Raw genomic sequence first — 23,399 nt, forward strand, 5'->3', positions numbered from 1 at the left:
TCCTTCTATTCCCCGGTTACGACCCTTGCCTGTTTTCCGGATTACGAGCCTGCCTGCCCACTCCTGTACCTTCGACCATCCGAACGCCCGAGAACGAACACTGCCTGTCCCCCACCACGAGCCTGCCTGCCCTATCCTGTACCTTCGACCATCTGACCGCCCGACAACAAACCCTGCCTGTTCCCTACCACGAGCCTGCCTGCCCACTCCTGTACCTTCGACCATCTGAACGCCCGATAACGAACCCTGCCTGTCCACCACTACGAGCCTGCCCACTGCCTGGTTGTTCAATAAATACTTTGGACCGCCCTCCTCTGCCTCTGTGTCCGCATTTGGGTCCCCACCCGTTCATCGGTGTGATAGGTGCCCAGCTTCCAGCCATCATAGTGTCTGTGCAGGGCGCGCGTACTGTACTTGTACTTGTTGTTCAATGGCAAAATGTTGTATCTAATCTAAAAAAAAATAGGACCAAAGAAATGGAAGGACAAATCTGAAAGAGAACGTGAAAATACAGTATCTCACAAAAATGAGTACACCCCTCAATTTTTGTAAATATTTGATTACATCTATTCATGTGACAACACTGAAGAAATGACACTTTGCTACAATGTAAATTAGTGAGTGTACAGCTTGTATAATAGTGTAAATGTGCTGTCCCCTCAAAATGTATGTCTAAACCGCTGGCAACAATAGTTAGTACACCCCAAAGTGAAAGTTTCCAAATTGGGCCCAATTAGCCATTTTCCATCCCTGGTGTCATGTGACTCATTAGTATTACAAGATCACAGGTGTGTTAAATTTGGTGTTATCGCTCTCAAACTCCCTCATACTGGTCACTGGCAACCAGGTGAGGAACACAAAGACAAATGTGTCTTGCCTACAGTCAAGCATGGTGGTGGGAGTGTCATGGTCTGGGGCTGCATGAGTGCTGCCGGCACTGGGGAGCTACAGTTTAATGAGGGAACCATGAATGCCAACATGTACTGTGACATACTGAAGCAGAGCATGATCCCCTCCCTTCAGAGACTGGGCCACAGGGCAGTATTCCAACATGATAACAACTCCAAACACACCTCCAAGACGACCACTGCCTTGCTAAAGAAGCTGAGGGTAAAGGTGATGGACTGGCCAAGCATGTCTCCAGACCTAGGCTGAGGAGCGCAAGGTCTCTAACATCCAGCAGCTCCGTGATGTCATCATGAAAGAGTGGAAGAGGACTCCAGTGGCAACCTTTGAAGCTCTGGTGAACTCCATGCCCAAGAGGGTTAAGTCAGTGCTGGAAATAAAGGTGGCCACACAAAATATTTACACTTTGGGCCCAATTTGGACATTTTCACTTAGGAGTGTACTCACTTTGTTGCCAGCGGCTTAGACATTAATGGCTGTGTGTTGTGTTAATTTGAGGGGACAGCAAATTTACACTGTTTAACAAGCTATAAACGGACTACTTTACATTGTAGCAAAGTGTCATTTTTTCAGTGTTGTCACATGAAAAGATATAATAAAATATTTACAAAAATGTGAGGGGTGTCCTCACTTTTGTGAGATACTGTATTTAGCAGATAAGTAATGGCTGATTGTGACTGTGAATGTTAAATTCTTTCACAGGCCCTGGGAATCCTGTCGGTGTCCCCGCCCCAAGGAAAGTGGAAAAGAGAATGACACTTATCAACACTTGTAGAAAAAAAGAAAAAAACTATAAGTCTGTTTTAATATTTTGTGTTAAAGTATAGTCGTATATGTTAACCATCAGATTAGCCTGCGGGTTGGAAAAGTGAAGTACCAGTAGCAGGTGTTGAAATGTTGGATCACAAGCTGGGAGGACGTACAGATTAACTGGATAGTTCTACAACGCAAGACATGTGTAGGGCTTTTCTGCTGTGGATTTAACATAAAGCAAGGGCTTTGGATTGCATTCATTCAAGACTACAAGTAACATCTTGGGAAGGGTTTGAGCTCAACTGAAGCGCACCAAATAGGCTTTAGGAACTCTATAATACTGGAATTTTAACGGCCATATTAGCAGTCGAAAAAAAAAGTGTAGAATAAACTCTGACGGAAGGTATGTTGGCCGTAAACTTTGCCCCGTTGTGCCATATTGCCAAATTAAACTCTTACTACAAACAATAAAGGACATATAATTTAACAAACACTTCATAACACAAGTTATATCACACATCAAGTATGACATTGTTTTTTACTATTCTAATTACGTTGGTAACCGAGTATAGCTGTCAAAAGGGGGTTGTAGTATAAGCCAACATACCACGGGTAAGAGCTGTATCCAGGCACTCTGTCATGTGTCGTGCCTAAGATGAGCTCTTTGTTGTGGTATATTTGCCATATATTACAACCCCTTCTGCGTTATAGCTTAAATAAACCCTTAATACAACCAACAAATATATATTGTTTTAATAATCATTACATAGCTACTACATCCATCCATCCATCTTCTTCCGCTTATCCGGGGCCGGGTCGCGGGGGCAGCAGTCTAAGCAGGGATGCCCAGACTTCCCTCTCCCCAGACACTTCCTCTAGCTCTTCCGGGGGGACACCGAGGCGTTCCCAGGCCAGCCGGGAGACATAGTCCCTCCAGCGTGTCCTAGGTCTTCCCCGGGGTCTCCTCCCGGTGGGACGGGACCGGAAACACCTTCCCAGGAAGGCGTTCCGGAGGAGCAGCGGCTCTACTCTGAGCTCCTCCCGGGTGACCGAGCTTCTCACCCTATCTCTAAGGGATCGCCCAGCCACCCTGCGGAGAAAGCTCATTTCGGCCGCCTGTATCTGGGATCTTGTCCTTTCGGTCATGACCCAAAGCTCATGACCATAGGTGAGAGTAGGAACGTAGATTGACTGGTAAATCGAGAGCTTTGCCTTGCGGCTCAGCTCTTTCTTCACCACGACAGACCGATACATCGACTGCATTACTGCAGAAGCTGCACCGATCCGTCTGTCAATCTCCCGTTCCATCCTTCCCTCACTCGTGAACAAGACCCCTAGATACTTAAACTCCTCCACTTGAGGCAGGCACTCTCCACCAACCTGAAGTGGGCAAGCCACCCTTTTCCGACTGAGGACCATGGCCTCGGATTTGGAGGCACTGATTTTCATCCCCACCACTTCACACTCGGCTGCAAACCGTCCCAGTGCATGCTGAAGGTCCTGGTTAGAAGGGGCCAACACGACAACATCATCTGCAAAGAGCAGAGACGAAATCGTGTGGTCCCCAAACCTGACACCCTCCGGCCCCTGGCTGCGCCTAGAAATTCTGTCCATAAAAATTACGAACAGAACCGGTGACAAAGGGCAGCCCTGCCGGAGTCCAACATGCACTGGGAACAAGTCTGACTTACTGCCGGCAATGCGGACCAAGCTCCTGCTTCGGTTGTACAGGGACCTGACAGCCCTTAGCAAAGGACCCAGGACCCCATATTCCCCAAGCACCCTTCACAAGATGCCGCGAGGGACACAGTCGAATGCCTTCTCCAAATCCACAAAACACATGTGGATTGGTTGGGCAAACTCCCATGAACCCTCCAACACCCCGTAGAGGGTATAGAGCTGGTCCAGTGTTCCACGGCCCGGACGAAAACCACACTGTTCCTCCTGAATCCGAGGTTCTACTATCGGCCGTATTCTACTACATCACAAATCCAAATATACCTTCTGTGTGTCTCAGGGGAAATATGAACAAAATACTAAGTAAGCAGGCTTGAATAGGTTAGAATATGCTGCCTTACCGTCCTAGGGAACAAAGGTTTGCTGAAAATGTCCTTCTGTAAATGTACTGTGATGTTTTTTTTTATCACTAAATATGAAAAAAATATGAACAAAAAAAGGTAACACATGTGAGTCCCAAAATTGTGCGTTTAGATGCTCTAAAGATTGTCTACTGCTATCTGTAACATTTTGACTAACAATCTACTAACCTTTATCTATATCCTAACCCTAACCTTTATTCTATCCCTAACCTTAACCCTTACCCTAAACCTACCCTTAACCTTAGCAAGCAGTTGTTTATCAACCAATAGTTTGTTTAAAGTTTGCTGATGGTATTACTATCTACAGAACATCTACAGATGGAAATTGGGACTCTCAAAATAGTGTGTAACCCAAAAAAAAAGTATACAAATAATATTATCTTCTAATATATGAATATAATATGCACATGCACATTAATAAAAAAATACAGTTATCGGTGACATATTACCTTCTGGTGGAAGTGTTGTGTGGTGATGGAGAACACCTGAAGTCCCAGAGAAGCCTTGTTTAGCTCAGTCTGGAGACTGTGGATCTGTCTGGCCTGCTTGTCACAGCGTTCCCTCAACTGCTGCACTAGAGCAAGGTCACACTTATCCTCCTGACCTCCGAAATCCAACCCACCACAACCTGTTTTGGATCTACGTACTATGGAGAGAGAATAGAGGTAGTTATTGTGTAGGTGTGTTAGGGGTGCATGATATATTGCCTCAATACAGTTACACAATCGGAAATGTCAGCAAAATTATGCGATATTCCGTTTATTTTGTGGAGAGGCACGTCCGTTGGCTGTGCTTCATTTAGAGCCCGCTTGACACCACTATATAATGGTCATGTTCCATTGGCTGGTTGTCTTGTCACTTGCAAGTGTGAGCACATGGGTCCACTACATGAACACACCCTATGGAGCATACCACGTGACGTGTGTGCACAGCGTGTGAGTGAAGAGAGAGATAGAGAGAGTGAAGCGAGTCAGAGGAGCGACAGAAAAGTACGATGAGTGTGGCTCCGGGAGACAATTTGAACAACAGAGAACGAAGAGGAAACGTTAGTGGCCAAAAAGTTACGTGATAAACTGTAACTGTCATTTTGATCCACGTCACAAAAAGCACTACAAACGTATAATCCTAAATAAATACAAACATCTTGGCATTAAATGGAGTCTGAGGTTTAAAAGACTGCGCTAACCTTGAGCGGAATGTGTGGAAGCCTTCACAGGACCAACTACTCCCGTGCAGGTCTCTCAAATACACTCACAATACGCTGGGGGACGTGCACATCTGTCTGTGTGTCAGACACTAAATCAATGCCCCTGCCTCTGTTCTTTTTCTCTGATGCTGCAGACTTGGCCCGTCTGATCAGTCTTATGGCCATACAAGACAATTTTACTATTTCTGAAAACTGCCTTCGTAGCTTTGTACTAAAAACAAGTTCTAAGAACAAACCCTCTAATCAATCATTTAAATCACTTAAGCTGAGGTGTTTAATTGTTCTATTGCTGTTGATTTCTGGAAATGTGCAACCCAATCCAGGCCCAGAATCTGTTATAAGTTTTAATACCCCTGCTGACTTTAAATCTAGGGCTGGTCTCGGTTTTATTCACTTGAATGTTCGTAGTTTGATAACAAAGATGGATATGATTCGTATTTGGGCACACTCAACTGATGCTGATGTAATTGTTTTATCAGAAACTTGGTTAAGCAAATCTGTTCCAAATGAGGATATCAGTATTGATGGTTATGATGTATATAGAACTGATCGTCCCAGAAGGGGTGGGGGTGTTGCAGTATATATCAAAAGTAAGTTTTGTGCAAATGTGCTTCTCTCTAAATCGGTGAGTAAGCAATTTGAATTTTTAGCCATTGATCTTGAGGTCTCTAGGACTCTCCACATTACGGTAGTTAGTTGCTATAGGACACCCTCAGCTGTCAGGGATGCTCTGCCTTCGCTAATGCAGCTTTTATCAGGACTGAACCTGAATGAAATTGTAGTCATTGGTGATCTAATTTGGAACTGGTTACATCCAGTATCTGATGATTTTAAAGCTTACTGTGACTCGTTAAATCTCTTTCAGCTTGTCGATAGTCCCACTAGACCTAATCTGAAATTTCCAGAAAAATCTTCTTTAATTGATCTTATCCTAACTAATGTTCCATATAAATACTCAGTAGCTTCTGTTTTTGCAAACGATATTAGTGACCACTGTGTTGTTGCCACAGTCAGAAACACAAAAATTCCCAAAACCAAGCCACGCATCATTATTAAGCGTGACACTAAACTTTTTATGGAACAATGTTTTTTTTATGACCTGTTTTATTTTGACTGGGATAAAATTTATCTTATTGCTGATGTCGAAAATGCTTGGAATTTTTTCTATAATGGTTTTAAAGAAATTGTTGACAAGCACGCTCCCCTCAGAAAGAACAGAGTAAAAGGCTGAAACAATGCATGGTTCACTGTAGATCTAGCCAGCTCTCTTCACGAGCGTAATAAGGCCTGGGCAAAAGCCAGGAAAACAAGCCTGGATTCTGATTGGCTGCTCTTTAGGCGACTACGCAATATGTGCACAGTGGCTATTAGAAAGGCTAAAGCAGACCACTTTTTAACGGAAACTTCAAACAATTTAAATAATCCTTTAAAATTTTGGAAGACAATCAAATCCTTGGCTGGAAATAAAACTGGCATCCAGCTGCCACCATGTATTCTTAAGGACTCCCGTGAATTATCTGATAAGGCTGAAATGCTTGGTTGTTTTAATGAGCATTTTATTTCCTCTGGTTCCTTTTTCGATTCCCTCAACATCTCGCAACAGAATCATCCTAAAGGCCATACTCAGGGTCATACTAGAGTCAGTAATTCTTTTAGTTTTAATCCATTTTTAGTCTCAGTGCATAAAGCCCTTACTCTTTTAGACACTAGAAAATCGGCTGGTCCTGATAACCTGGAGCCTTATTTTCTACAGTTAGCATCTGATTTCATTGCACAGCCTTTGACTTATCTTTTTAATCTATCTCTGGAAACCAATGAAATTCCAATTATTTGGAAATCTGCATTTGTTCTTCCTCTGTTAAAAGGGGGAGACCCGACAGATTTAAATAATTACAGACCCATCTCAAAACTGTCTGTCCTGGCCAAGGTTATGGAAACTCTGGTGAATGAACAACTTAAAGAATTCTTAACTACCAACTTGTCTAATTTTCAATCAGGTTTTCGTAAAATACACAGCACAACTACAGCAGCCCTAAAAGTAGTAAATTATTTTATTGACTCTTTAGACAAAAAACAACATTGTGCAGCTCTTTTCATTGACCTTTCCAAGGCTTTTGATACTGTGGATCACGCAATATTAAAACAAAGACTTCTCAGAGTCGGGTTGTCAGAACATACAGTCTGCTGGTTTGAAAGCTATTTATCAGGCAGATCTCAGTGCGTACAGGCAGATGGTCTCACTTCCGGCCCTCTTAGTATATCCAAGGGTGTGCCCCAGGGGTCAGTGCTGGGACCACTCCTATTTATATTATACATTCTTGATCCAAATGTCTCCAATGCAAAGTTTCATTTCTATGCCGATGATACTGTGATATACTGCTCTGTACAAACTCCCAACCAAGCTCTCTGTCAGCTACAACTTGCTTTTGATACTGTACAACGTACCTTGTTAGATTTAAAACTTGTTTTGAATGACGACAAAACAAAACTTATGTTGTTTTCCAGTGCAAAATCTAAGTCACAGAACCTTTTACCTATCACCACTTCTCACGGCTCCGAGATTGAGTTTGTATCTCAATACAAGTGTCTTGGTATCCTAATCGATGATTCACTCTCTTTTAAACCTCACATTCAGCATTTGGTGAAAAAACTGAAGCTGAGACTGGGTTTTTATTTTAGAAACAAGTCATGTTTTTCCTTTGAGGCTAAAAAGAGGCTTGTTGCTGCTACGTTCAAGTCAGTGCTGGACTATGGCGATGTTATATACATGCATGCGTCCTATACAAGCTTGAAATTGCTGGATACTGTTTATCACGGAGCTCTGAGGTTTATCACAAACTTTAGATCACTTACTCATCACTGTTCTTTGTATGATCGGGTTGGTTGGTCTGCATTGTCCACCCGTATGCTTAATCATTGGTACATTTTCATTTATAAAGCTATTCTTGGTCTGCTTCCCCCATACCTTAAATCTTACATCACAAAGAAAGGTACCGGAAGATATTGTCATCGTTCTGAGGACCTATCATTTTATCTGTCCCTCACGTCCGGACTGAATTGGGAAAAGGGGCGTTTAAGTATGCAGCCCCCTGTGCTTGGAATCTGCTGCAAAATGTCCTGAAACTTCAAGCGCCGGTTTCGTTAGTTGGTTTTAAATTACTTTTAAATGACATGCAGGCTACACAAACCGGCTGTAGATGTTATGACTGACTATTCGGACGATCCTTGCTGTTGTCTATTGCTTGTGATAAACATTAATGAAACTATGATATTTTATGAACTTGAAATTCACTATTTATTATTGCCATAATTTGTTATATGTTGATGTTATATGTTTTTATGTCTGCAACCGTGTTAATTGTGCTGCTGTCTGTCTTGGCCAGGACGCTCTTGGAAAAGAGATTTTTAATCTCAATGAGTTATCTTTATGGTTAAATAAAGGTTATAATAATAAAAAATGTGAGATTTAAACAATGTAAAAAAAAACTAAAATGATTTATGCACTGATTCAACTTCGTCATTGAACGTACAAATACAGTACAATGAAATGCAGTTAGCATATAACCAGAAGTGCAAATAGAAGAGGGCAGAAAATGTGTAAGTATTAAGTATAATGTATGTTCAAGTGGGATGTATAGATGTGCAATGAAGGCAAACGCAAATGCAAATGGCAGTTCTGAACCCCAATTTTCCACACAGGTCTGGTACTCTAAAACGTTGGCCAGGGTTGTCAGGTCTGCTGTACCACCAGAACAACATGTTCTGTTCTGTAGACATGGTCTTTATTTATTCCTGTTGTACCAGTCCAATATGACTGTCACTTGAAATAAAACCTAGTGTAGTAAGAACTTGTTGTTTTCATGTTATGAATCAACACTCACCTAAAGGATTATTAGGAAAACCATACTAATACTGTGTTTGACCCCCTTTCGCCTTCAGAACTGCCTTAATTCTATCTTGAGATCTGGTGACTGTGGGGGCCATTTCAGTACAGTGAACTCATTGTCATGTTCAAGAAACAAATTTAAAATGATTCGAGCTTTGTGACATGGTGCATTATCCTGCTGGAAGTAGCCATCAGAGGATGGGTACATGGTGGTCATAAAGGGATGGACATGGTCAGAAACAATGCTCAGGTAGGCCGTGGCATTTAAACGATGCCCAAATGGCACTAAGGGGCCTAAAGTGTGCCAAGAAAACATCCCCCACACCATTACACCACCACCACCAGCCTGCACAGTGGTAACAAGGCATGATGGATCCATGTTCTCATTCTGTTTACGCCAAATTCTGACTCTACCATCTGAATGTCGCAACAGAAATCGAGACTCATCAGACCAGGCAACTTTCTTCCAGTCTTCAACTGTCCAATTTTGGTGAGCTCATGCAAATTGTAGCCTCTTTTCCCTATTTGTAGTGGAGATGAGTGGTACCCGGTGGGGTCTTCTGCTGTTGTAGCCCATCCACCTCAAGGTTGTGCGTGTTGTGGCTTCACAAATGCTTTGCTGCATACCTCGGTTGTAATGAGTGGTTATTTCAGTCAAAGTTGCTCTTCTATCAGCTTGAATCAGTCGGCCCATTCTCCTCTGACCTCTAGCATCAACAAGGCATTTTCACCCACAGGACTGCCGCATACTGGATGTTTTTCCCTTTTCACACCATTCTTTGTAAACCCTAGAAATGGTTGTGCGTGAAAATCCCAGTAACTGAGCAGATTGTGAAATACTCAAACTGGCCCGTCTGGCACCAACAACCATGCCACGCTAAAAATTGCTTAAATCACCTTTCTTTCCCATTCTGACATTCAGTTTGGAGTTCAGGAGATTGTCTTGACCAGGACCACACCCCTAAATGCATTGAAGCAACTGCCATGTGATTGGTTGATTAGATAATTGCATTAATGAGAAATTGAACAGGTGTTCCTAATAATCCTTTAGGTGAGTGTATTTTGATGGGTTTTCCCATAAACATATGTGAAAACACAAAAGTTAAAAATATTGAAATTAATATTGATATCGCAATATTCATGATCAATATCGCAAGATCACATTTTGTCAATATCGTTCAACCCTAATGTGCGTGTGTGTGTGTGGGAGCACAAACTAAGTACAAACAAATGAAACTGTTTTGGGTGAATTTGGAACCTATTCGGTGCTTAAGGAACCTCAGAATGACCTATCATTAATATCTAAAAGAAATGATAGCAGCACAAACGAAAATGTTAATGGCACAAACCAGAACAAATGGAGCACAAACAATTAAGTCTATTTTGCCAAAGTTTTGCTTTGGGTGTGGGGCCAATGTCATGCAGGTTTATTTTAACAGACAAGAAATGTACAGGGACATTTCTAAGTGACCCCAAACTTTTGAATGGTAGTGGTAGAAAACAAACAGATAGAGTGGGACAGTGACCTGGGGAATGATGTTTGGGTGGGACACTGACCTGGGGAATGATGTTTGAGTGGGACACCGACCTGGGGAATGAGGTTTGGGTGGCAGACTGACCTGGAGAATGAGGTTTGGAAGGGACACTGACCAGGAGAATGAGGTTTGAGTGGGACACTGACCTGGGGAATGAGGTTTGGGTGGCACACTGACCTGAGGAATGAGGTTTGGGTGGCACACTGACCTGAGGAATGAGGTTTGGATGGGACACTGACCTGGGGAATGAGGTTTGGGTGGCACACTGACCTGAGGAATGAGGTTTGGGTGGGACACTGACCTGGAGAATGAAGCTTGGGCGGGACACTGACCTGGAGAATGAGGCTTGGGTGGGACCACTGCAAAGCGTTTAGGGGAGGAGACAGTGGGTTGGACCACATCTACAGCCCTCTGATCCGCCTTCCTAGAAGCTGAGCATAAAATAGGGATATAACTTATATCACATGCATACATCACCCTTATTGATACAGCTCTCTAATCGTGTTCAGATAGATCACAAATCATGTCACTAATGTTCAGTGTATAGCACCCAGTGAAACAGTCTAATACTATTAATAACAGTGTACCATTTAAAATGTTTATGAGAGAGATTCTAACAGAACTAAAAAGTCTAACAGAACAATGTGTTACTAGGTGTCCACTAGGTGTCATCATGTACCAGTTTTCCTCCTACATTGTCCTGGCTGGAACCAGGTGGAAAGAAGGTGTGCTGATTAGGGCTGGATTCAACACAGGAAAAACAATAAAATGTCAATTATCTTAGGTACCATCCATCCATGGATTAGCCCAGAGTGCCATCCATGGTGGCACGTTGCTGACAAAACAGCAGAGAGTGGTGAGCAGATCGATATACCCATCAACATCACATCACACTTGGGGACTGACAGAATCCATGTTCTGTTTTAACTAATGATAATCCTCAATGAGCAGAAGACATCTGCACTTCATGTTTTATGATAAGATTTCAAATATGTTTTTCTAAGAGACAAGTCATGTCATTGTTTAAAATTCAGTCCTGTAAAGGTTTGAGGCAGGATTTTACACAGCGCACCACAGCAATAATATATTTATTTTTTAGGAGTTATTTAGTTTTTTAACAGTCACATTTCTCTGAAAGTACAAAACTCATCAGCAAAATAACTTTTTTTGCACATAGGCATTATAATTCATAAAGAACAGCTGGACTGGAACCAGAATGGACCGCACCACTGAGGTTGAAGTTGTCCAGTATAATGAATTGGTGGATCACTCATGATGACGTGTTTGGAGTTTTAATTAAATAAGTTAATCTCAAGAATTAATGGCAAAGATGAAAATAAAAGGCTGTTGTACGTAGAACCCCAGTGTACAGTACAGAACAGCTTATGAAAACATGTGGACAGTAGAACCCCAGTGTACAGTACAGAACAGCTTATGACCACATGTGGACAGCAGAACCCCAGTGTACAGTACAGAACAGCTTATGACCACATGTGGACAGTAGAACCCCAGTGTACAGTACAGAACAGCTTATGAAAACATGTGGACAGTAGAACCCCAGTGTACAGTACAGAACAGCTTATGACCAGATGTGGACAGCAGAACCCCAGTGTGCAGTACAGAACAGCTTATGACCCCATGTGGACAGCAGAACCCCAGTGTACAGTACAGAACAGCTTATGACCACATGTGGACAGCAGAACCCCAGTGTACAGTACAGAACAGCTTATGACCACATGTGGACAGTAGAACCCCAGTGTACAGTACAGAACAGCTTATGACCACATGTGGACAGTAGAACCCTAGTGTACAGTACAGAACAGCTTATGACCAGATGTGGACAGCAGAACCCCAGTGTATAGTACAGAACAGCTTATGACCCCATGTGGACAGCAGAACTCCAGTGTACAGTACAGAACAGCTTATGACCACATGTGGACAGCAGAACCCCAGTGTACAGTACAGAACAGCTTATGACCACATGTGGACAGCAGAACCCCAGTGTACAGTACAGAACAGCTTATGACCACATGTGGACAGTAGAACCCCAGTGTACAGTACAGAAGAGCTTCCTATCACTCGATGGCGGTTGATCCCCAGTCTAAAATACAAAACAGCATTCTACCACTTGTAGACAGTATAAATCCAGTTTACATCACAGAACAAAAAAATAATTTTACAATGCAGAACCCTAACTTACCGTGGGATCCAATGTTGCTTAGATTGTAGAGCACAGCACCTTCAACACCAGGGTTATGGGTTTATATCCCACAGGAATTGAAAATGAATTAATTCACTACTGTAGATCAGTCTTGCTAAGAACATCTGCTGAATTACTTAAAAGGTCATGTAGCAGCAGTTCCCAAATGTGTCCTCAAGGACCGACACTGAACGAGCTTCCCCTAATGAAGAGAGAGATAATTAGTACAAATTAAATTTGAGGTGTAAGCTCTGGAAAAGGTCATAAATATGGCGGTTACCGGTCACTGATGAGAAGTTTGAAAACCCTCTAATGGTGAGAACAGCCATTTATCACTTAAGAGCAGCAGAAGCCCATTTTATAGTACCTTATAGCCTGTCCTAAAGGGAAACAGAACCCAATGTACAGTACCGTACAGCCGAAAGAGCAGAAGCATCAGAACCCAGTGTTTATAGTAGCTTTCTATTTTTACGATATGTTTTCAGTCATTTTCAATTCCGGTGGGATTTAAACCCATTACCCTGGTGTGAAAGGTGCTGTGCTCTACAATCTAAGCTACATGGGATCCCACTGTAAGTGGGAGGGGATCATTTGTACCTTTTGCTCTGCTTCAGTTGGTGTCAAGCGTGTGTGGCGGCAACCAGGTGAGGAGCACAAAGACAAGGGTGTCTTGCCTACAGTCAAGCATGGTGGTGGGAGTGTCATGGTCTGGGGCTGCATGACTGCTGACGGCACTGGGGAGCTACGGTTCATTGAGGGAACCATGAATGCCAACATGTACTGTGACATACTGAAGCAGAGTATGATCCCCTCCCTTCGAAGACTGGGCCACAGGGCAGTATTCCAACATGATAACGACCCCAAACACACCTCCAAGATGATCACTGCATCGCTAAAGAAGCTGAGGGTGAAGGTGATGGACTGGCCAAGCATGTCTCCAGACCCAAACCCTTTTGAGCATCTGTGGGGCATCCTCTAACGGAAGGTGGAGGAGCGCAAGGTCTCTAACATCCACAAGCTCCGTGATGTCGTCATGGAGGAGTGGAAGAGGACTCCAGTGGCAACCTGTGAAGCTCTGGTGAACTCCATGCCCAAGAGGGTTAAGGCAGTGCTGGAAAATAAAGTTGGCCACACAAAATATTGACACTTTGGGCCCAATTTGGACATTTTCACTTAGGGGTGTACTCACTTTTGTTGCCAGTGGTTTAGAAATTAATGGCTGTATTTTGAGTAATTCTGAGGGGACAGCAAATGTACACTGTTATACAAGCTGTACACTCACTACTTCACATTGTAGCAAAGCGTCATTTCTTCATAATGATAATGGATTATTTAAATCAAATTAAAATAAAAACTAAAAAATATAAAACAGTTCATAAAAACATTCATCATCATCATCATCATCTTCTTCCGCTTCATCCGGGGCCGGGTCGCGGGGGCAGCAGTCTAAGCAGGGATGCCCAGACTTCCCTCTCCCCAGACACTTCCTCCAGCTCTTCCGGGGGGACACCGAGGCGTTCCCAGGCCAGCCGGGAGACATAGTCCCTCCAGCGTGTCCTAGGTCTTCCCCGGGGTCTCCTCCCGGTGGGACGGGACCGGAACACCCTCCCTGGAAGGCGTTCCGTAGGCATCCGAAACAGATGCCCAAGCCACCTCAGCTAACCCCTCTCGATGTGGAGGAGCAGCGGCTCTACTCCGAGCTCCTCCCGGGTGACCGAGCTTCTCACCCTATCTCTAAGGGAACGCCCAGCCACCCTGCGGAGAAAGCTCATTTCGGCCGCCTGTATCCGGGATCTTGTCCTTTCGGTCATGACCCAAAGCTCATGACCATAGGTGAGAGTAGGAACGTAGATTGACCGGTAAATCGAGAGCTTCGCCTTGCGGCTCAGCTCTTTCTTCACCACGACAGACCGATACATCGACCGCATTACTGCAGAAGCTGCACCGATCCGTCTGTCAATCTCCCGTTCCATCCTTCCCTCACTCGTGAACAAGACCCCTAGATACTTAAACTCCTCCACTTGAGGCAGGCACTCTCCACCAACCTGAAGTGAGCAAGCCACCCTTTTCCGACTGAGGACCATGGCCTCAGATTTGGAGGTACTGATTTTCATCCCCACCGCTTCACACTCGGCTGCAAACCGTCCCAGCGCATGCTGAAGGTCCTGGTTTGAAGAGGCCAACACGACAACATCATCCGCAAAGAGCAGAGACGAAATCGTGTGGTCCCCAAACCTGACACCCTCCGGCCCCTGGCTGCGCCTAGAAATTCTGTCCATAAAAATTATGAACAGAACCGGTGACAAAGGGCAGCCCTGCCGGAGTCCAACATGCACTGGGAACAAGTCTGACTTACTGCCGGCAATGCGGACCAAGCTCCTGCTTCGGTCGTACAGGGACCTGACAGCCCTTAGCAAAGGACCCAGGACCCCATATTCCCGAAGCACTCTCCACAGGATGCCGCGAGGGACACAGTCGAATGCCTTCTCCAAATCCACAAAACACATGTGGATTGGTTGGGCAAACTCCCATGAACCCTCCAACACCCCGTAGAGGGTATAGAGCTGGTCCAGTGTTCCACGGTCCGGACGAAAACCACACTGTTCCTCCTGAATCCGAGGTTCTACTATCGGCCGTATTCTCCTCTCCAGAACCCTGGCATAGACTTTCCCGGGGAGGCTGAGAAGTGTGATCCCCCTGTAGTTGGAACACACCCTCCGGTCCCCCTTCTTAAAAAGAGGGACCACCACCCCGGTCTGCCATCCCAAAGGCACTGTCCCCGACCGCCACGCGATGTTGCACAGGCGTGTCAACCAAGACAGCCCCACAACATCCAGAGACTTGAGGTACTCAGGGCGGATCTCATCCACCCCCGGTGCCTTGCCACCGAGGAGTTTCTTGACCACCTCGGTGACTTCAGCCCGGGTGATGGACGAGTCCACCTCTGAGCCCTCATCCTCTGCTTCCTCAATGGAAGATGTGACGGCGGGATTGAGGAGATCCTCGAAGTACTCCTTCCACCGCCCGACGACATCCCCAGTTGAGGTCAACAGCTGCCCACCTCTACTGTAAACAGCGTTGGTAGGGCACTGTTTCCCTCTCCTGAGGCGCCGGACGGTTTGCCAGAATCTCTTCGAGGGCAGCCGATAGTCCTTCTCCATGGCCTCACCGAACTCCTCCCAGACCCGAGTTTTTGCCTCCACAACCACCCGGGCTGCAGTCCGCTTGGCCTGTCGGTACCCGTCAGCTGCCTCAGGAGACCCACAAGCCAACCAGGCCTGATAGGACTCCTTCTTCAGCTTGACGGCATCCCTTACTTCCGGTGTCCACCACCGGGTTCGGGGATTGCCGCCTCGACAGGCACCGGAGACCTTACGTCCACAGCTCCGAATGGCCGCTTCGACAATGGCGGTGGAGAACATGGTCCACTCGGACTCAATATCTCCAGCCTCCCTCGGGATCCAGTCGAAGCTCTGTCGGAGGTGGGAGTTAAAGATCTCTCTGACAGGAGACTCGGCCAGACGTTCCCAGCAGACCCTTACAGTCCGCTTGGGCCTGCCGAGTCTGTCCAGCTTCCTCCCCCGCCATCGGATCCAGCTCACCACCAGGTGGTGATCAGTTGACAGCTCCGCCCCTCTCTTCACCCGAGTGTCCAAGACATACGGCCGCAGGTCAGATGAAACGACAACAAAGTCGATCATCGACCTGCGCCCTAGGGTGTCCTGGTGCCATGTGCACTGATGGACACCCTTATGCTTGAACATGGTGTTCGTTATGGACAAACTGTGACTAGCACAGAAGTCCAATAACTGAACACCACTCGGGTTCAGATCAGGGGGGCCGTTCCTCCCAATCACACCCCTCCAGGTGTCACTGTCGTTGCCCACGTGGGCGTTGAAGTCCCCCAGTAGAACGATAGAGTCCCCAGTTGGAGCACTTTCCAGCACCCCTCCCAGAGACTCCAAGAAGGTCGGGTACTCTGCACTGCCGTTCGGCCCATAGGCACAAACAACAGTGAGAGACCTATCCCCGACCCGAAGGCGCAGGGAAACGACCCTCTCGTTCAACGGGGTAAACTCCAACACATGGCGGCAGAGCTGGGGAGCTATAAGCAAACCCACACCAGCCCGCCGCCTCTCACCATGGGCAACTCCAGAGTGGTGAAGAGTCCATCCTCTCTCAAGGAGTGTGGTTCCAGAGCCCAAGCCGTGCGTAGAGGTGATTCCGACTACCTCCATAAAAACATTGTAAAGGGCAAAGTAGCAGTTCATGGTTGACTGCTTGAACAGAAGGTGGAGGAGCAGTGTGGACATGCATTCAGAAGGAGCATTCTGTGGGAGCATTCAGGAGGAGCATTGTGGAGGTCCACTCTATGGGAGCATTCTGTGAGAGCATTTAGGAGGAGCATTCTATGGGAGCATTCTGTGGGAGTATTCAGGAGGAGCATTCTGTGGGAGCATTCAGGAGGAGCATTCTCTGGAAGTATTCAGGAGGAGCATTGTGGAAGACCATTCTGGGAGAGCATTCAGGAGGAGCATTCTGTGGGAGCATTCAGGAGGAGCATTCTGTGGGAGTATTCAGGAGGAGCATTGTGGAAGACCATTCTGTGGGAGCATTCTGTGAGAGCATTCTGTGGGAGTAATCAGGAGGAGCATTCTGTGGGAGCATTCAGGAGGAGCATTCTGTGGGAGCATTCAGAGGGAGCATTGTAAAAGCAGTATGCGCCAGCAGGATCCTGATTTAAGGAGTGTTATTTTAAACTCAGTAGTCATGTTTTCTAGGTTTGCAGGGTTGAGGTGTTTCCAAGCATTGGTGTGGTCATTATATTCTACAGCCAGTAAAATGGCACTCTTCTATATCCTTTTGATCGTTTCCTTTTGGTTGCTGGTTGAACCAGAGAGACACACTGGCGCTGCATATTCTGTCACTGGTACAGCCAGTGGGATGGAGCAGTATTTCAACTTCCCACAAAGGAACAGGCCTTGGCTGGTTTCCCACAAGCCACATCCACCTGTCCAACAAACATCTGCCTGAATAAGGATACAAAGGAACCATGAATGGCTTCAATTCCCCAGGTTTCTGACCATGTCCAACAAGTCTTCAAAAGGACTGTGAAAGGACACTTAAATGGACAGTAACACAGGCATCTAAAGTGGAGGTGACAGGACCAGGAAGTGGCAGGAGGAGAAAAAAGGAGAATTCTTTCAAGAAGGCTTTTCTCTGACAGCTTTAACACCCATTTCTCTCTAATTATCAGTGAGTCATGCCTCCTCTCAGGGCTTTTGAACCAAAGCAGACATGTCTGGCTCAGTAGTACAGGGAGATGCTAAGCCACTGTCATGTTAATTTAATTTCTAACATACATTTCTCTTACAACGTGGGCTAAATTGACCTGCAACTATGTGAAGACCTGGGTGTAGGCTTGATGAATAGCTGTGATAGCAAAGAAGAGAGAGTATCTCAATAAGCACCCTATTACTTGGAGAATAAAGTGCATAGTGAAACAGCAATCCCAGTCCTTGTTCAATCCAGTACACAGATACCAACAACGATAGACCAGGAAGTGAAACAGAACACGGCCCAGACTTAGACTTCCAATAGCATCCCAGTTCACGCTGGCCTGGGGAAGTACTTCTGCCCAGTCAGCAGCAGACAGCAGCCAACACATTGAGCTAACATACCAGGCAGAACAGAGACAGACAGAGATACTACGCTCCAAATGGCAACCTATTGCTCATAGGCCCAGTTCAAAGTAGTGCCCTATAAGGGAGTCATTTGGGATGCAGGCCAGAGTACACAAGCAACTTGTCCCAGCTAATAAATGGGACATGAGGCCAGAAGGCCAGGTGATAATTATAGTCAAGGTGAGAAATCGAGAGAGACAGAGAGCTAGAAAGAGTATTTTAGTGAGCAATGCTGAAAGTTCAGCAAAGACCCTACCACAGTAGTGGTAGTTTTAGAGGTGTGGGTGTGTACCGCCAGAGATGTGTGTGTACTACCAGAGGTGTGTTTGTACTGCTAGAGGTGTGTGTGTACTACTAGATGTCTGTATGAAGAGGTAAGGGTGAGCCAAGCAGGTTCCCTGCGGAATGATCCATTGAAAGATGTAACACAGCCTGAATGAAAAATGCTAATAAATTCTCAATGAAAGATGTAACAGCCTCAATGAAAGATGTAACACAACATTAATTAAAGATGTAATAGACTGAATGAAAAACGAAACACAGCCTGAGTGAAAATTGTTACACAGCCTTATTGAAAGATGTAACAAAGCCTCAATTAAAGATGAAACAGCCTAAATGAAAGATGTAACGCAGCATGTATGAAAAGCTCACCACAGAGAAGAAAGACTTACATGAATGCAGTTCTTCCTGACCTGCATTAGTAGACACTTTCTGAAGAACCAGTGTTAGAAAAGGTACGAAGTATCCCAATAGTGTATACATTGGAAATTCCTGCCTGCTGATCTGTCTTGGGGGAAATCAATAACAGGAGTCCACCAGTCTACACTACAGTGAAGGAGGAGGAGGAAATAGAGAACGTATGGCTGAAGTCACTCCTAGTATCCGTTATTATACCAAGATATGGCCATTCACTTTGCTTCGAAATATTTCTGTCTGAAACCAGCTTTACTCTGTTGCTCTTCAAGGCTTGGAACTGGTGGCTATCCTGCTAACAATCTGCTTAAGGTGTAACATAAGTTACTATACTGCCTGTCTTTTTCTCTGTCTGTCTCTCCTTCAGCCTGCTTCTCAATTTGTCTGTCCTTTCTGTCTCTTTGTCTGTCTGTCTTTTAGTCTGTCTCTTGTCAGTGTTTTCAGCCAAACACCGTTTAGGAAGATTATCTTCTCCCACCAGCAAGTCTCAGTCCGCCTGTTGGACACATAGCTGCCATAGCTTCATGAACAAATGGTTGGTTTTATAAATAGAGAAAGATAAAGAGAGAAATGAGTACTGAATTGGGATGAGATCCACCCAACAATGTTATGTAGACAGCTGTTTATCAATCTATCCCTAATCTGGACACCCCGGGTGCTGGACATGGCTTCTGGCAGAAACACCCAGCCAGCCTGTCAGTCAGTCAGTCACCCAGCTACCCAGGCAGCCAGCCTGCCAGTCAGTCATTCAGCCAACCAGCTACCAAGCCAGCCTGTCAGTCAGTCAGTAAGTCAGCAACCCAGCTACCCAGCCAGCCTGTCAGTCAGCCAGCCAGCGAAAGTAGTAAAAGTAAATCAGCAGGTGTTAGTCCAGCCTCTAGCAGTAGCAGCCCCAGAATAACTGTCCAGCAGTGAGAGATTAAAGCATTTAGCTTCCAGGATCTTCCAGCTGTATGAATCTCGCCACCAGGGAACAAATGCTGTGACACACAAAAAAGCCACCAGAGTTGAACACAAATGATCGGCCAATCAGAACAAGCTTGTTGCGAGGAGTCAATAACCACTCATGACATAGTTTCTAAACCGCAAAAGAAATTCCAGCATTTACAGAAATTACCAACATGAACATCAAATTGTAAAATGATGTATGTTGGACGTATAAGTACAGTAAAAGGAAGCAAGAAGAACATTAGGAAATGAGCATCAGCTTCTCCCTGACAGCTAGTCTCAGCCCAGTACTCAGCTCTTGTACCTGAAGCCACAGGGAAATGGAAGAGATGCCTGGAGCCTGTCAGAAAGAGATCTGCCTAAAGGTACTACAGGCTGAATCAGGACAATATGACAGGTAGAACACATTATTACAGTGACAATAGACACAAATCCTGGTATTGTGCAATACTTCAACCTAATGAAAGGACATCGTGCAAAAATACGGAATCTCACAAAAGTGAGTAAACCCCTCACATTTTTGCTAATATTTGATTATATCTTTTCATGTAACAACACTGAAGAAATGACACTTTGCTACAATGTAAAGTAGTGAGTGTACAGTTTATATAACAGTGTAAATTTACTATCCCCTCAAAATAACTCAACACACAGTCATTAATGTCTAAACCGCTGGCAAGAAAAGTGAGTACACCCCTAAGTGACAATGTCCAAATTAGGCCCAATTAGCCATTTTCCTCCCCGGTGACATGTGACTCGTTAGTGTTACAAGGTCTAAGGTGTGAATGGGGAGCAGGAGTGTTAAATTTGGTGTTATCGCTCTCACACTCCTTCATACTGGTCACTGGAAGTTCAACTTGGCACCTCATGGCAAAGAACTATCTGAGGATCTCAAAAAAATTATTGTTGCTCTACATAAAGATGGCCTAGGCTATAAGAAGATTGCCAAGACCCTGAAACTGAGCTGCAGCACAGTGGCCAAGACCATACAGCGGTTTAACAGGACAGGTTCCACTCAGAACAGGCCTCGTCATGGTTGACCAAAGAAGTTGAGTGCACGTCTTTGGCTGTCTTTGGGAAATAGACGTATGAGTGCTGCCAGCATTGCTGCAGAGGTTGAAGGGGTGGGGGGTCAACCTGTCAGTGCTGTGACCATATGCCGCACACTGCATCAAATTGGTCTGCATGGCTGTCATCCCAGAAGGAAGCTTCTTCTAAAGATGATACACAAGAAAGCCCGCAAACAGTTTGGTGAAGACAAGCAGACTAAGGACATGGATTACTGGAACCATGTCCTGTGGTCTGATGAGACCAAGACAAACTTATTTGGTTCAAATGGTGTCAAGCGTGTGTGGCGGCAACCAGGTGAGGAGTACAAAGACAGGGGTGTCTTTCCTACAGTCAAGCATGGTGGTGGGAGTGTCAATGTCTGGGGCTGCTTGAGTGCTCAACAGAAGGTGGAGGAGCACAAGGTCTATAACATGCATCAGCTCCATGATGTCGTCATGGGGGAGTGGAAGAGGACTCCAGTGGCAACCTGTGAAGCTCTCGTGAACTCCATGCCCAAAAGGGTTAAGGCAGTGCTGGAAAATAATGGTGGCCACACAAAATATTGAAACTTTGGGCCCAATTTGGACATTTACACTCACTTTTGTTGCCAGCTGTTTAGACATTAAGGGCTGTGTGTTGTTTTATTTTGAGGGGACAGCAAATGTACACTGTTATACAAGCTGTACACTCACTAATTTACATTGTAGCAAAGTGTCATTTCTTCAGTGTTGTCACATGAAAAGATATAATCAAATATTTACAAAGATGTGAGGGGTGTACTCACTTTTGTGAGATACTGTATATCTCTGGCAATTATTTGGATGTAAAACTGACATTTTCTGGTATTTCACCTAAAATACATATTTGTTCATCTATAAGTAATATGAATACCAGTGTTTGCCCTGATAAAACAGTAATATTAATACCAGTGTTGGCCCTGATAATACAGTAATATTAAGACCAGTGTTGGCCCTGATAATACAGTAATATTAATATCAGTGTTGGCCCTGATAATGCAGTAATATTAATACCGGTGTTGACCCTGATAATAGAGTACAATTAATAACAGTGTTGGCCCTGAAAATACAGTAATATTAATACCAGTGTTGACCCTGATAATACAGTAATATTAAGACCAGTGTTGGTGCTGATAATATATTAACATTAATACTGGTGTTGACCCTGATAATACTGTAATTCTAGGACTGGTGTTGACCCTGATAATACAGTAATATTAATACTGGTGTTGACCCTGATAATACCGTAATATTAATACCAGTGTTGGCCCTGATAATACAGTAATATTAAGACCAGTGTTGGTGCTGATAATATATTAACATTAATACTGGTGTTGACCCTGATAATACTGTAATTCTAGGACTGGTGTTGACCCTGATAATACAGTAATATTAATACCGGTGTTGACCCTGATAATACCGTAATATTAATACCAGTGTTGGCCCTGATAATACAGTAATATTAAGACCAGTGTTGGTGCTGATAATACAGTAATATTAAGACCGGTGTTGACACAGATAGAGATGTCACATATAGAGATTTGGCTAATCATCAGGCATATTGATTAGCCTGAATAATGGATCAGGGAACAGAAACAGGGATTTAACAGGATGTGTGTGTGTGAAAATGTTGGCACTCATTAAATAGATTAAATAGCCATGGACAATTTTCTTTTTGTCCTTTAACACTGTGTGGGTGTTTGTCATGGTAACCTCTGTGCTTGTGTGTAGGGGTTAAATTGGGATTTGGGAAAGTTTCTACTTTCCAGTTGAATCTAATGTTAAACTTCTGGCCAGTGGAAGTACAGGAGCTCAGATCCCCGAGGTCTCATTCCAATAGGATATCAGCTCCTACTGGTTTGTCAATTTTAACCCCTGCTTGTATGTCTAAGACTGTACATCCGTGCTCGTTCCTGTGACTCACGTTGAGAAGGTCTGCATGGGTCGCTGTGGCTGCTGTCTGTCGATTGGTTGCTTGAGACAGAGGAGATGGAGGAGCTCCGCACAAAGCCGAAGGTGGCCAGACGGGCAGGTGGCAGGGCCGAGAAGCCTGGATGTCGCAGACCAGACTGACCAGCTTTAGGAAGAAAGATCCTGGACTGGGTGGCCTCAGGGCCTGGTCTTCTGTGGTCTACTGGGAGGGTGGGGTCGAAAAGGATCACGTTGAGTCATTTCCCTCAAATACTAGATCCTAACAACTTTCAAAGATGTGTAGGCATTGAATAGTTGCAGGAAGTATGTAGGAATTCAGAAGTGACCCCACTAGGACCTTTAATGAGTGCTCTCGTGTAAAGTCATATAGTGCATGACTGTCATAGCAGATACAGCACATAAGCAATGAGCAATATTGTATTTGTTAGCTCTGTCAGAGTGGGGAAATGATTTTAACTGAGATGTTTAAATGAAGACTTGGCAGTGAAA

At 44.8% G+C, this 23,399-nt stretch overlaps 1 protein-coding gene across 4 annotated transcripts in view; it reads right to left on the reverse strand.

Annotated features, from left to right (window-relative positions):
- The window catches only part of mtus2b (microtubule associated tumor suppressor candidate 2b), a 59,660-nt gene that overhangs the window by 24,248 nt on the left and 12,013 nt on the right, over window positions 1–23,399 (reverse strand). For 3 of the 4 annotated variants that reach the window (XR_004576019.1, XM_029122613.2, XM_029122614.2), the window contains 3 exons: window positions 22,903–23,112; window positions 10,719–10,817; window positions 4,208–4,404 (listed from right to left, as the gene is read on the reverse strand). Coding sequence is in view for 3 of the 4 variants with exons in the window: in XM_029122613.2 (XP_028978446.2) it covers window positions 4,208–4,404; window positions 10,719–10,817; window positions 22,903–23,112 (506 nt within the window). In the remaining variant the exon portion in view is untranslated. The remainder of the gene's footprint in view (window positions 1–4,207; window positions 4,405–10,718; window positions 10,818–22,902; window positions 23,113–23,399) is intronic. The other variant, XM_029122615.2, reaches the window with a different exon arrangement.

This window comes from Esox lucius, chromosome 1, assembly GCF_011004845.1.
Source record: "Esox lucius isolate fEsoLuc1 chromosome 1, fEsoLuc1.pri, whole genome shotgun sequence".
NCBI lineage: Eukaryota > Metazoa > Chordata > Actinopteri > Esociformes > Esocidae > Esox > Esox lucius.